Here is a 14,273-nt window from a genome sequence, read left to right on the forward strand (position 1 = left end):
TATGTACCATTAAACGAAATATATTTTGTGGTGAAAAAATATTATATTTATTTTTTTCATTAAAGATGTTGGAATGTATTTTTGATTGATATATATATATTTAGATATTTATGGTTAGATATTTGTTTGTAATATATATATATATATATAAAAGTGACAAAATAGGATGTTTTGTTCAACTTCGGATTCTTGCCGTGAGGAGAAAGAGAAAAAAAAGGGTTCCAATGTTGGTTTTTCATGAGTTTGATCTAGTATAAGTCATTTTTGACCCCTAATGCTTTGGATCAAAACGTAGAGGGCGGAAAAGGTGTCGTTTGGCTCCAAGCAGATTTAATTTCTGTTGCCAAAAAATTTGACAGCTTCTTGGCTTGAGGTAGGGATTTTTCCTACACTTCTTCATGTACTTTTACTTGATTATATAGAGCTTAGAGTTGTATGTAATTTAATTAGAATTTTTAGAAAATTTGTGATTTATTTGCTTAAAAGAAAAATTTTGACAAAAATAAAGAGTTGATGCCCAAATTCCGAAAGTGTAAACTTGGAATATGTTTGTAAGGTTATGAAAGAGCTATGTTTTAAATTTGAACAAAAACGGACTTCGATTCGATCGGTTTTGAAATTTTTACCGTTTTGCGACTAAAAGAGCATTTTCAAGGAAAACAAAGGAATTGCGTTTAACTTTTGGGGCTTTCGATCAAAATGGGATGTCATAGTTGAATAATGCTTGGAGAATGAGTTTGGAAAGAAAATGATGTTTTCTTGGGCATTAACGGGATTATTTTTGCTTAATGTATCTGTTGGAATAAAACTGACACGGTTAGAAATGGACCTTGAGAGATTACCGGACGTGATTATGATATGAAAACTAGTGTAATTGTTCATGTTTGATGAGATGTGGAATAGATTGTATTTATCGAAATTTTTGGGATTTAATTGTTTAAATATCTGTTTAGAAATATTTGTTTTGGGCTATCGGTGGATGATAGCCATGATTGTTGTGAAAATGCATGAGACTTAGGTAAATTGAATCACATTCCTCATTTGTTGCATTGGACGTTGCATTAGATTCATTTCATTGGAAATGTATCTGTTTTTGAGAAATGTTTGGAAATATATCTATTTGCAAAAAGATGAATAATTTGTGAATCTGGGTAGGGGGTGTGAAATCGCGCAGTTAGGTGCTGAGCTTTCCAGTTTACTAGTAAAAATGACAGTGGGAGTGCATTAGGACCTACTTGCAGACACTCACCTAAAGATTCACAAAATCTGTATTCATGTAACAGATATGGTTTAAAATAGAAATGGTTTTATATCTGTTGTTGCATCTCAGCATTGTATGCTTTACAAAAAGAGAGATAAACTATTTTATGATGAGCATGGTATGAGCATACACCTCTTTAATCATCTCATGGTCCATATGTTGTGTAGTATATCTCAACTGGGTTGTGGCTCACCCTATAAAGGAAACTATTTCAGGTACATGTGATATGCCTCTATCAAGACATTGACTTGGGAGGACTCGGAGCTAAGGCTTTATTTATTTATTTATTTTATAGTTATTTGTTGAATGTAAGCCTAGGGCTGTATTTGCGTTGAGTTGAAACTCCATTTTGTGTAACCAAAAATGTTCTTGGATAAATTTGTAAGCCTGTAGGGCACTTATTATTTATTTGGTTTCCATTTCATACTTGTTGTAAAATGCATGCTTGGGATTGGAACTGGGGCATTAAGATGTGAACAACATGTATTTGGTATTTGTGGTTTAATGGAAATGGATGTATGGAATAATTAGCTATATATATGTGTGTGTTTGTCTATTAGGTAGGTTTTGTTGCATAAATAGATATACTCTGCCCAATTTTTACGGCGTTGCACAATGTGTCAATTTGGTTCTTGTATTTTCCACAATTTGACAATTTAGTCCTTGTCAAAATCGAGAAAATTGGAACTACAGGGACCAAATTGACACATCGTGTAAAGTACAGGGACCAAATTGACACATTGTTTGACCTTCCGTTAAATTTAGTTAACAACTGTTATTTATTGGACTAAAATGACACAATTCGTTAAATTAAGGGGCAAAATCGAGCAAATTGAAACTACAAGGACCAAATTGACACATCGTATAAACTATAAGGACTATTTACAAAATTTACCCAAATAAATACATCATCGATCAATTTTTATTATATGTTGATTACGTACAAATGCCATAATAAATTATGTAACTTGACAATTTTATAAAAGTGACTCTATAAATACTTATAAATATGGATCTATAAATATCGTGAAAATAAATAATTATTAAATTTTTATATCAATCGAAATATTAAGCTACAATATCATTATATTTTCTTTAAAAAACTTATCTACTTTTTTAACATAAATTAAAATATACTAATTACTAATGTTATAGTAAGAGTTAATTATCTAGAAGTCCTATATATAAATGTTATGATAACTTAGGTCCTTTCCAAAATTTTTTGAACTAATAAGTCCTATTTAGTAAAACTGATAATATTATCTATTTTCCTCAATTTTTAAAACTAAGAATATTATCAATTTTTCATAATAATGTTCCAGATAATTATTTTACTAACTGAGGAAAAAGAAAACATAGTATGAGATTGAACATTTTTGCCCTGCTACTTATTAGTTTGATTCAACTATCTAATAAAACGGAAAACATTATCGATTTTTTCTAGTTTTAAAACTGAGAACATAATCAGTTTTTTCATTTCTAAAGGTTTTTTTTTTTTTTTTTTTTTTTTTTTCCGATTTTGCACACCAATATTCCATCATCATGCTTTTTTTTAGACACAAAATTTAATTTAGTTTTTTCAATTTTTTTGTTTGGTTCTGATTTTCAGAAAACAGTTTTCAAAAAATTCTACTTTTTTTTATTTTTCATATTTTAATATTTTCAATTATTTTTTTTAATATTTTAAGCAACTTATTTTTTAAATTTTTGGACACACCTAACATAAATACAATTAAAAAGTATAATATTTGTGAAAAAAACTTTAAAAAACACACTAAATACCAAAAAATATTTTTAAAAAATACAAAAATTCAGTACATTTTTCATATTTTTATGAATTTATTAATTTTTTAAGATATTTTACTATTTAAATACATCTAAGTAAGGTACATGTAAAATACGTAAAAAAAAAATTGCTTAAAATTAAAAAAAATTATTAAAAATAAAAAAATTCAAAAAAATAAATAACTCAATTTTCAGAAAACTGAAACCAAACACACTGATTAGTTTTTTTTTTTTTTTTTTTGGGTTCGCAATTTTTATTTTTATTTTTAGTTTTTTAGTTTTTTCAATTTGAAAGTTCATATTTTAAAATTTTGAAAATCAAAATAAATGTTAAATCATCTTATTCCTTTATAAATAATCATAAGTGATGAACAATCATTGTTTAAAGGGCAATTCTAACTATTAAAAATTAAATGGGACTTAAGGTCCAAAAAATTCTTACTTAGGATTTAATGGAATATAAGTTCATAAATTATGACTTGTATATAAATGCCCCTTATATTAATGCATTCTTACAATAATAGTATGCAAATAATATGCAATAGTGGATTCAATGAATTGGTATTATGAAATGAACTATTAAACAAAATTATATAATTGTGCAATTAACTTTACACCTTCAATTGTATTCCAGGCACGAATTATGAAAAATTGAAGTGAGAAGTTGATAGAAAAATATTTATATAAAACTATAAATTTAAAGGACCTGCTTATTGTTTATTGTTTAAGATAAGATTGTAATATAAACAATTTAATTATAAATTAATGTTTATATTTATCAAGTTTCTCATTTATCATTTAAATTCTTCGGCCGAGTATGAATTCATTTCTTGCTTAGTTATATTTTGGATATAAATCAATTTTCCCATATAAATCTCCATATTATGTATAGATATCAAATACCAATTTAAGAGACACGCATAATTACAATATTAATAGTTGATGAAAAATCACGTGCTACGTGCAATGCACGTGCCCAACCACCAGTATTAAATAAAAAGTTGATTTTATCCTAAAATATACATTCTTGTTTATAATAGACGAAACCCTAACTAAACAAGTAAGTAAGGAAGTAGCTAATTCCTTGTTAGACACTAAAATAAATAGAAAATTATCAACAAAAAAAAAAAAAACTAAAATTGAGTTAAGCCCAAATCTAAATATTGGGAAACAATAGAAATGCACCAAAACAGAGGTGCTAAAAATGAACTTCTCAAAACAAAGTTATTGCTAAAACGAAATTTTCTTAAAACGGCAAAATCACTCATTTAAGGGCCTAAACGAAAGAATTTGACTAAAATTCACTGTACTTCATTCTCGAGACAACAATATTTTTTTATTTAAAATGTTATTTTCAATCAAACTATTAAATTTAAGATAATTCCGAAAATGTTACAAAAATATCATTATTACCCTTAAAATACAAATCTTTTTAAACTTGTTATATTTTTAGAACACTCCTTAACAAAATTTATTTAATAAAATACATTAGTTGAATTTTGAGGCTGGCTGCTGACTGTAGGTCACTAAAATAAATAAATTCTACTGCTGTAGGTTACTAGTTTATAATATTAACACTCATCAAGTCAAATAATGATGACAATGTTGAATCTTATTTTTTAAAAGAGGGGGATTTTTTTCGGTCCATATATTAGATTGAAGGGTGTTGTTTGAGTCTATGGGGCTTATCACGAATCTCGTTTCTATTATTTGAACTGTTTATATTGTCTAACACTTCGTGTATTTCATCAACACAAAAAATTAAGGCCATTCAATAATTGTAATTTATTTAATTTCTTACTAAAAAAATAAATAATTGTATTTTTAAAAATAAATCATATATTTTTTTAGTGACAAACGTAATAAATTGAACAAGTTACAGTTATCAGACCGATCTTTTTTTTATTTTATTTTTGTGAAAGAAATATATAAAGTGCTCGACAAAATTAATGATTCAAATTATTAAAATAAGATCCGTAATAAATTACACAGATCCAAACAACACTCTTCAGTCCAAAAGCTAAACCGAAGGGAATCCTCTTTTTTTAAATGACCCGTTAATTTCTTGTATATGCTTTCTAAAGTGGTCATCCTTTCACTCGCCAATATTCCTAAATTTAGCTTTTTTATAGGATTATATAGAAATTCTGAAAAATAAGAATATGATAATATACATACCCTTGTTTTGTGGTTGCAATTAAAAATCTAGAAATTAAAGTTTTGAATAAACCATGCTAAAAAACAGAATTAATTTATAAAAATATTACAAAAAAATAATTGTATGAAACATGAGTAAATAGTTTTTGGTGCTGACTTCCTTCCAATCCGTGATCAAGCAGGAGGGTACTGTTGGGCTCGTAGGAGTCCATCACGAGTCCCATTTCGATAATCCGAACCGTTTAATGTGTAGAACTCGTTGAGTATAATATGTTTGTAAAACATCACATTAATCAGATATTGATACCTTTGTGATCAAATTAGTTTTATAAAAAAAAAAATGACGGTTAAAAAATAAACGGTTGATAGAAATCTAATCCGATGAGATAGCTATCGATATCCGATCAACGTGATTTTTTACAGTCATATAATACTCGACGAGTTTAATATATTGAACGGTTCGGATTATTGAAACGAGACCCCTAGTGAATCTCTATGAGTCCAACAATATCCTCCAATCCGATCACAGACTGGAGGGAAGCCCGACCCATATTTTTTCTATTCATTAATTATGTCCTGTGATGATATCATTAATAGTGTTCAATACATAGAGGCAAGACCAATGGCTTGGAAGTCGTTGGGGGTTCCTTTGAATGGAAGGCAACTGGAATGTTGAGAAAATGTTGAGAGTGATTCACTGGTGATTTGATTTGTTTGGCCACATACAGAAAAAAATGTATGCGCTCAAGCTTTATGGGATTTGTCTGGTTTAAATAGTTCACTTTTTTTGTAAATAATTGTGCCTAAATAATATATGAAAAAATTAAATTAATTTAATGAAAATAATCACATAATTTCTTTTATTGTTGTTTCACAAAAAATAAAATTTTAAATCATGCTTGTTGTCTTTTTTCTGTTTCTTTTTTTATAATAAAATGATGAAAACATATGACTACAATTATCATATCTATTTTATTTATTTATTTTTTAATAATCTAAACATATAAATCTATAAGATGAATGGGTCAAACTATTGAAATGAGACTTACAATGAGATTTTGAAACAATCTTGATCTAAAATTCAACAAACAAATATAATGCGAAGCATTAGTCTCATGTGAACTTAAAAACCACATAAAAATGTGAGATTTTGAGATGCTGGAGAGCAAACTAGCATCCCATTAACGACACTAAAATTTTACACAGAGAGGGTGCCGGTTTAACCATTGAATCATGACAACGGATGAGTTGAACTAATAATCAGAGACTTATTGAAGAAACACTTTTGTTTAGATTATTTTATGAGGTCTTGGTTTGAGTTGAGCTCATAGAGCTTCTTAGAAATTTAAAATTATTTTACAACGATAAAGATTCCATTAGTTAGTTGCCTTTAGAGACTTACAAATTTTCAAATCTTTAAAAAAAAAGAAAAAAAAAAGAAAAGAAAAGAAAGAGAAATAGAAAAAGAAAAGATGCTTACAAATTTAAAGTGACCTTGAAATTTCAAACTGCTTGAGTTCAAAAACTATCAATGTGATTTTTCTATTCTGTCCCTATTTGATTGTTATATAATATAACGATTCCGGTTTAAATCCGACTGGTTTGTTATATTGGATTCGGAATATCTTGTCTTGTATCACCGTTCATGTCCTTATTCACCTTGTACTTCATTGAGTTTGGCTATTGGAGTATCATTGTTGTGTTTAGAATAGGTTAGTAGCTTTTTTTTCAAAAGAAATTTTGCTCAAAATTTTTGCGTGTTCGCTCAAGCAAAACTTCTTGTGCTCGAATAGTCTTTTACAGTTTGCAAATTACTGAGAGATTGATATGTATGCTCAAGCAACATTTTTTGCGCTCGAGCGAACTTTTGCAAGTTTGAACTATTGGGAGGGATGCATTGTGCGCTTCAACGACTATTCTTGCGCTTGAGCAGTGTCTTTGTTGTGTTTGGTCGCTCGAGCGATCATTCTTACACTCAAGTGATCTGTGCGTATATAGTCTGAAAGGGGTTACTTTTGAGCCATTTTCTCATATCTCTCTCTCTCTCTCTCTCTCTCTCTCTCTCTCTCTCTCTCTGAAACACTCCCAAAACCTAGATCTACTTACTCTCTCTCTAGAAATCCTCTCTAAAACTCAAATACATCTTGATCCGTTGGTTTCTACACCATAGTCCGTTTGATAAAAAGGTAGAGCTTACCTAGGGCTTCGTTTTGATCGGAGCAAAGTTCGTTTTCGGCTTCGTCAAGTTTCAACTCTTGTTCTTCTTGGTTCTTGTCTTCAAGGTAGGGATTACTTTGACTTTTTTTTTTTAGATTTTTAACTTAGTTATTTTCTTTTCTAAACAAGATATTGATTTGAGGATTTTTGGATAAAACCTAGGGTTTGATTTTGAAATCGAAAGTGGGGTTTTTCAAAATGGGCTCTTGTATATATTTCTGACTTTGTAGAAATGGTTGGGTTGTGCTAAATGGTAGATTTTATCTATGGAGATTGAAAGTATTTTTTTTTAAATAAAAAAATGGGGTTTTTTTCCTTAAGTTGTGAAAATTTGATTTTTGAAAAAAGATAATGAAATTGATGTTAGCTTTATGCAATTGGAACAATGATGATGATGGTGATGGAGTTAAATATGAATTATCATTCCTAATTAGAAATGTTGGAAAGTAAATCTGTGTTGAAATTTAATTATCTGTTTAGAGATATCTACTTTGGTCTATTGATGGAAGATAGTTATGATTGTTGTAGAAATTGCATGAGAATTAGGTGAATTGAAACTATTTTCTCATCAATTTGCATTAAGTATTGTAACATATTTAACATATTGAAATGGTTATTGTTTGAAAAAAAGTAGGTGAATACCTTGGTGCATCTAGGTAGGAGTGTAGTTGTGGTATTATGTTGGCTAGTGTGTCCTTGGTGAAAGTCCAGAAACCCGTGCGATTAGGTGTCAAGCCTTCTGATTAATACTAGTAAAAATTACAAATTATTAGTGCTTGTAGCCTACTTGCAGACATGTCCTAGAGATTCATAGTGTTGTATCCACCACCCTGTTTTCTATTGTGACAAAAGTGATTTCAAGAATTGTGATATAACTTGGCATTACATGGTTTTAGAAAAAAAATACAAAATGTTTTGGCACGAACATTGCATATGCATTTCACCTTATAACTCTGTTAAGATTCATGCACTGTGTTAGAGTATCTTTACTGAGTTTTGGCTCACCCTATGTGAAAAACTATTTTCAAGTACTGACGATATGTCTCCACCAAGGCAATAGCTTAGGAGGGCTTAGAGCTGAGAGCTTCTGTTTTTGTTATTGTTGTATTTATTTTGTACAAGCCTAGTGTTTTATTTGTATTGAGTTTAAACTCATTTTTGTTGTAACCAAGCACCGTCTTGAAAAGATGTAGCCAATTGGGCATTATTATATATGTTTTACTCTTATTTCATGACTTTGGTTTATAACACAGACTATAGATTCAAGGTTAGGGCATATGAATGTATAAATGTATGTGTTACTCTTTTATACACTTGAAGTATATGAACGGAAGGGCTTTATTTCTCGGATTATGATGTTATTTCATTAATCATTACTCTCGATTTATTGTAATATTTTCGGTGCGTTACAACTTGATATCAGAGTTTACCAGTTTGAATACTTTGGGATAGTGATAAGTGGTTATTACCACAATGGTTTCCCTTGTTAGATGATATTATAAATAAACCTGGTATGTTATGTGATAACATGCTTTTGTAACTGAGTGGGTATGGGATTTAATTTCTAAGATATTGATTGGGTTTACGAGTGTTTAGAAATCCTCTTAGAAGAGCATTTGATCACTGCCATTTCTAACTAGAACTCTAGCAACGTTGCAGAACGATCATTATCTAGAAAGGAAATTCGTATGTGTTTATGTGACTATGTATTTATGTAGAGTGAATTAATTGTTGTCCACCGCTTTAGGATGCGAGTGAGTTAGCTTCAACATATTTGTAAATGTACTAATCGCTTGTGTTATCTTCATTAGGATGTTAGGACGTGGACGTGGACGTGGACGTGATAGGCGTGGCAGGCCTAGACGGCAGAAGGTGCAGTTATCGAATGATATTCCAGTGTAGGAGGAAGGGGTTGGTCAAGCTAATGTGGCCGAACCGATTGATGAGCCGGCCATGGGCGCTTTGGATCTTGAGATGGCCGGAGCTTTATAGGAATCTATGGACGTTCTGAGAGCTAAGAATCAAGTGCAAGCCCATGTTTCTAAGACAAGGCCGTCATTTTTGAAGAGGGAGTTCTTCCGGTCTAATTCGGATGAGTTTTTGGGGAATCCGAAGGAGCCGTTGAAGGCAGATGAGTGAATGAAGCAGATGGTAAAGACGTTCGAAATGCTTGGCATCGACGACGATGGATTGAGAGTGATCTTGGCATCCTTCCAGCTGAAGGAAGATGCGGGTCAGTGATGGAAGTTTGTGCGGGGACGTATTGGGAGAACTTGGGAGGCTTTTGTCAACGCCTTTTAGGACAAGTTTTTGCCTCCTACTATTAAGGAGAAGTTGTAAATCCCCCAAAATAATTACAACAATCTAACTCCAAACACTAGTACAAAGTGATACAGATACAATAAGAAGCTTTTATTAATTAGAGTTAATATACAAAAGGTGACACATGCGATATACATTCATAAATTGTTCATTCTGATTCTACAGCATGTGTTACAAGACAATATAAATGAATGAAAGCTAAACAGATATTCATATGCCCTAATGGCTTACATCTTTCCAAGATCGTACCTGCTTACAACAAAATGAGTCATAAGCTCAATATAAATAAAGCCCTAGGCTTGTAAAAGAGTAAATACAAAATAAACAGAAATTGAGCCTTAAGCTCCATAATCCTTCCAAGCTAAATCCTTGGCGGAGGCATATCACCAGCACCTGAAAATGGTTTTTTCCAAGTAAGGTAAGCCAAAGCCCAATAGAAACAATCTAACACAATACATGAATCTTATCAAAGATATAAGTATAATGTGCATATACAATGCCTGTAATAAAATCATTCATATTCTACAAGATCATAATATGCCAAGTTTTATGTCATAATCCATTTTATCTCAATTCATTTCACGTCAACTCATAAGTCAAATTCAGTGTTACCCCGACAACCCAACTAAGACTACAACCCAGTGGTCCTCTAATCAATACAACCATTACACAAATACTTCAATTTGTCATTTTATAGAAATTTTATCCATGAGAATCGGCACGAATGTATAAGCGCGGTTTTTGAGACTTTCACCCTAGACACACAGGCCAACTTAATTTAATAGAGTCCATCACCTTTCTTCTCCCAAACATGGAGTACATCCCTTTTCTCCTCTCTAACATCATACATATACAATGTATTGAAAACACAGTTACATTCAATGACAACCGATAAGAGATTAGTTTCAATTCATCTAATCCTTATGCAATCTCTACAACAATCATAGCTATCCTCCACCGATAACCCAAAACAGATATTTCTAATATATATATAATCTTCAAAATAGATAAACAATCCAAATTTCCATAGGTAACAAATAACAAGCATCCAACTCCACCATTTATATAAGTACCTATCAAATTTCACATTCCCAATACCAATTTCATTATTTATACAAAATAATCTTTTAAAACATTTTAGGGTAAAACTTTATTTTCTTCCACATCCAATCAATGTGTCAAAATCAACAAATTAAACACAACACATCCTTATATCTATACCCATAACCATTTTCAATACCTTCATTTGAAAACCCTTCTTTTAATTTTAAACCAAAACCCTAGGTTTGTTTAAAATTCTCCAAATCCTAACATTATTTACACAACAACATATAACTAAGTTAAAAATCATAGGAGAGTGTAGAAAGTCTCTACCTCAAACTTAGAAGACCAAAGAAACAATGGAGGAACTTCAAAGACGCCGAAACAAAATCTTGTTCAGGCTAAAATGCAGCTCTTGAGGCGCTCTATCTTTTTAATAAAGGCACACGGGTAGAGAAACCAACATGTAACTAAGTTCAAAATTTACAGGCTTGACTCGACTTTCATGAGTTGAACTCGCCCAAATTTATAATTCTAACAACAAAGTTGTGACAAATTAAAAATTGATACATAAATTGTGATAAAATTATAAAACTTAAATTATAAATTTCAATATTATTTTATTTTCATAATTTACATCAAAAATAATAATTATTTATATTATTTTATATAAATATACTTTATTAATTTTTTCACGTGCATAGCATGTTTTCACTAGTTTATGTAATAGAAAAGTCTATATTGGAGAGCAATAAATAGGTGCATACATAGAAGTGTACATAGTCTTCTTTTCCCTATATAATATGCCTCCGTTTAACTAAACCTCGTCAAGCCTCCGTTTTACTAAACCTCGTCAAGATTGGCAACTCTTGAATACACAAATGGCTTATAGTCATCTAAGATTAGAATTGTATAATATAATTTCCTAACCACTATAAATATTCTAAACCAACTAACAAAATGAAACACAGAGCAAAGGTGTATAGGAAAAACAGACACAAACTAGAACAGAAAACATGGAACTACTCTCCAAGTCTGTTTTTTCTGTAGCATTGCTCTGCTTTACCAGTTTCATCCTCTATCTCTTCAATAGATTTTATGTGACGCCTCAGAGGCTTCGATCAAAGCTTCGTAGCCAAGGCCTAAGAGGTCCTTCACCTTCATTTCTGCTTGGTAACATTCCTGATTTCGTCAAATTCCAACCCAAAGACATCAAAGCTCTTACTGGAGATGGCAAGGCCACGCACGATTGGGCTCGTTTCACCTTCCCATTGTTCGAGCATTGGTCGAGTCAGTATGGTATGTACTAACGAATTTCTCAAACCCATTAATTACTCCACCACCTGCTCATGCAATTCACAATTACAAATGTTGATTTGGTGTGGATTTTGACAGGTCGAAGATACCACTTTGCTTTGGGTACATACCAAGTGGTTTACATTACTGATCCCCAATTGGCCAAAGAAATAAGCCTCTCCACATCATTGAAATTGGGAAAGCCTTTTTTTCTACAAAAGAATTCAGAAACCTTGCTTGGTAAGGGCATACTTACCTCAGATGGAGAGTTCTGGGCTCACCAAAGAAAAACCATTGCTCCTGAGTTCTATGCCGATAAAGTTAAGGTACTAATACAATACTAACCTCCACCTCTCATCATAATGTCAGATAATTTTTCAAACAAAATGATTAAATGGGAAAAATATGATGCAGAATTTGGTGCACATAATGTTGAACTCTGCAAAGAAACTAATTGACACATGGGAGACTGAAATAGAAAAACAAAGTGGGACGGCAAATATAAAGGTTGATGGGGATCTGCAGAGCTTTGCTTCAATTGTCATCTCTGAAACTTTGTTTGGGCATAGCAATTCCAAAGTCATCAATGAATTGCAAGAAAGGTTCAAGCGTCTCGAAAGGGCCATGAAAACTCCAATCCTAGTTGGCGGGATTCCTGGTTTGTGGTAAGTGTTTGCGTTTTAACTTCCCTCTCTGCCTCGCATAAACACAACTTACTGAATGCTTACCGACTTGTCAGTGGCAATTAAACATCAATCGACTGTTTTGCGATGCTTATTTTGGGAAATGGTTGTTATTTAGGTATGTTCCAACGAAGAGCAACATAGAGAAATGGATATTGAAGAAAGAGATACATTCACGAATTATGCATATTGTCAACGAGCATTCATCTAAGGTAGAAGTGCTACAATCGATCATCAACGGAGCTAAGATGAGTGCTCCAGGACCTGCTGCAGTAGAACAACTCATAGTCGACAACTGTAAGAATGTTTACCTAGCAGGGCTTGAAAGCACAGCAAACACTGCAGCTTGGACCTTGATGTTGCTTGCAACACATCCAGAATGGCAAGATCGTGCCCGTGCGGAGGTCGCTGAAGTTTGTGGAGAAAGCTTGCCGGATGCCGCTATGCTTAGCAAAATGAAAGTGGTGAGTATACGTTCAGATGCTCAATACATGTTCAAGTTAAAAAAAAAATTAATGCTCCTAATATATATATTCAACAAAGTTTTGCATTAGAAATTTGTGGATGACTTTTTTCTACCATGCACAATCTCTTCATTCGTAAGATTTGTGAAAGCTAATTGTGTGTTCCTTTAATTTGAATTGTAGTTGACAACAGTGATCCAAGAAGCATTAAGACTCTACCCTCCTGGCCCCTTCATAGCAAGAGAAACCCTAGAAGATATGAAATTCGGAGACCTTGAAATTCCAAAAGGTGTTGGTGTTTGGGTTGCTGTGATGCCACTTCACCATGACCCTGAACTCTGGGGTCCTGACCCAAGCAAATTTAATCCAGAGAGGTTTGCTAACGGCATAGGAAGTGCTTGCAAAATGCCTCAAGCATATATTCCTTTCGGCAATGGTCCCCATATCTGTGCTGGACAATTATTTGCAATGCTAGAGATAAAGGTTGTCTTGGCTATCATCCTATCCAAATTTTCCTTTTCCCTTGATCCAAATTATATCCACTCCCCAGTAATGGAGAATATTATACGACCAGGACATGGAGTGAACCTCATAATGCACAGGTTAACTAAGTGAATCCTTGAGAAGTACTGAATAATCGTATCAACAACGGAATAAAAGAAAATGATACTTGTGTGACTATATATATACATATATATATATATTCTAGAGGGGAGGTGAATAGGAAAACTCTATTATTTTTGTTTCTATGTCTTTAATCCCAATTCTCTTTGTAATTTTATTGGCTAGCAAATGATATTCCCCCCCTTTGCAGTTCATTTAATTTCAATGTTCTTTATAATGAAAGTTATTGTACTTGAGTATATGTTTAGGCATCTTTTCAGGAGTGACTTTCAAGTCAATTTATTAACTTTTTAATTTATTTGAATTAGATTTTCTCTTTATTTTTTATACTTCTTTTCGTGATAAATAACATAGCTAACTTATGTAACACTTTCCCAAACCTAAGTCCATTTTAACAATATTATAGTGGTTTGGCACATTCCC

The 14,273-nt window shown here is 31.7% G+C and overlaps 1 protein-coding gene across 1 annotated transcript; it reads left to right on the forward strand.

Moving 5' to 3' along the window:
* The first annotated feature begins 11,552 nt into the window (after nt 1-11,552).
* Nucleotides 11,553-14,049, forward strand: LOC114259834 (cytochrome P450 714C2). The gene is made up of 5 exons (XM_028199865.2): nt 11,553-12,082; nt 12,179-12,405; nt 12,494-12,744; nt 12,881-13,226; nt 13,410-14,049. Exons 1-5 carry the CDS (start codon nt 11,800-11,802, stop codon nt 13,839-13,841), a joined length of 1,539 nt encoding a protein of 512 aa, XP_028055666.2. The 5' UTR covers nt 11,553-11,799; the 3' UTR covers nt 13,842-14,049.
* The last annotated feature ends 224 nt before the right edge of the window (nt 14,050-14,273 follow it).

This window comes from Camellia sinensis, chromosome 3, assembly GCF_055761805.1.
Source record: "Camellia sinensis isolate YWXY chromosome 3, ASM5576180v1, whole genome shotgun sequence".
In the NCBI taxonomy this organism is placed as follows: domain Eukaryota; kingdom Viridiplantae; phylum Streptophyta; class Magnoliopsida; order Ericales; family Theaceae; genus Camellia; species Camellia sinensis.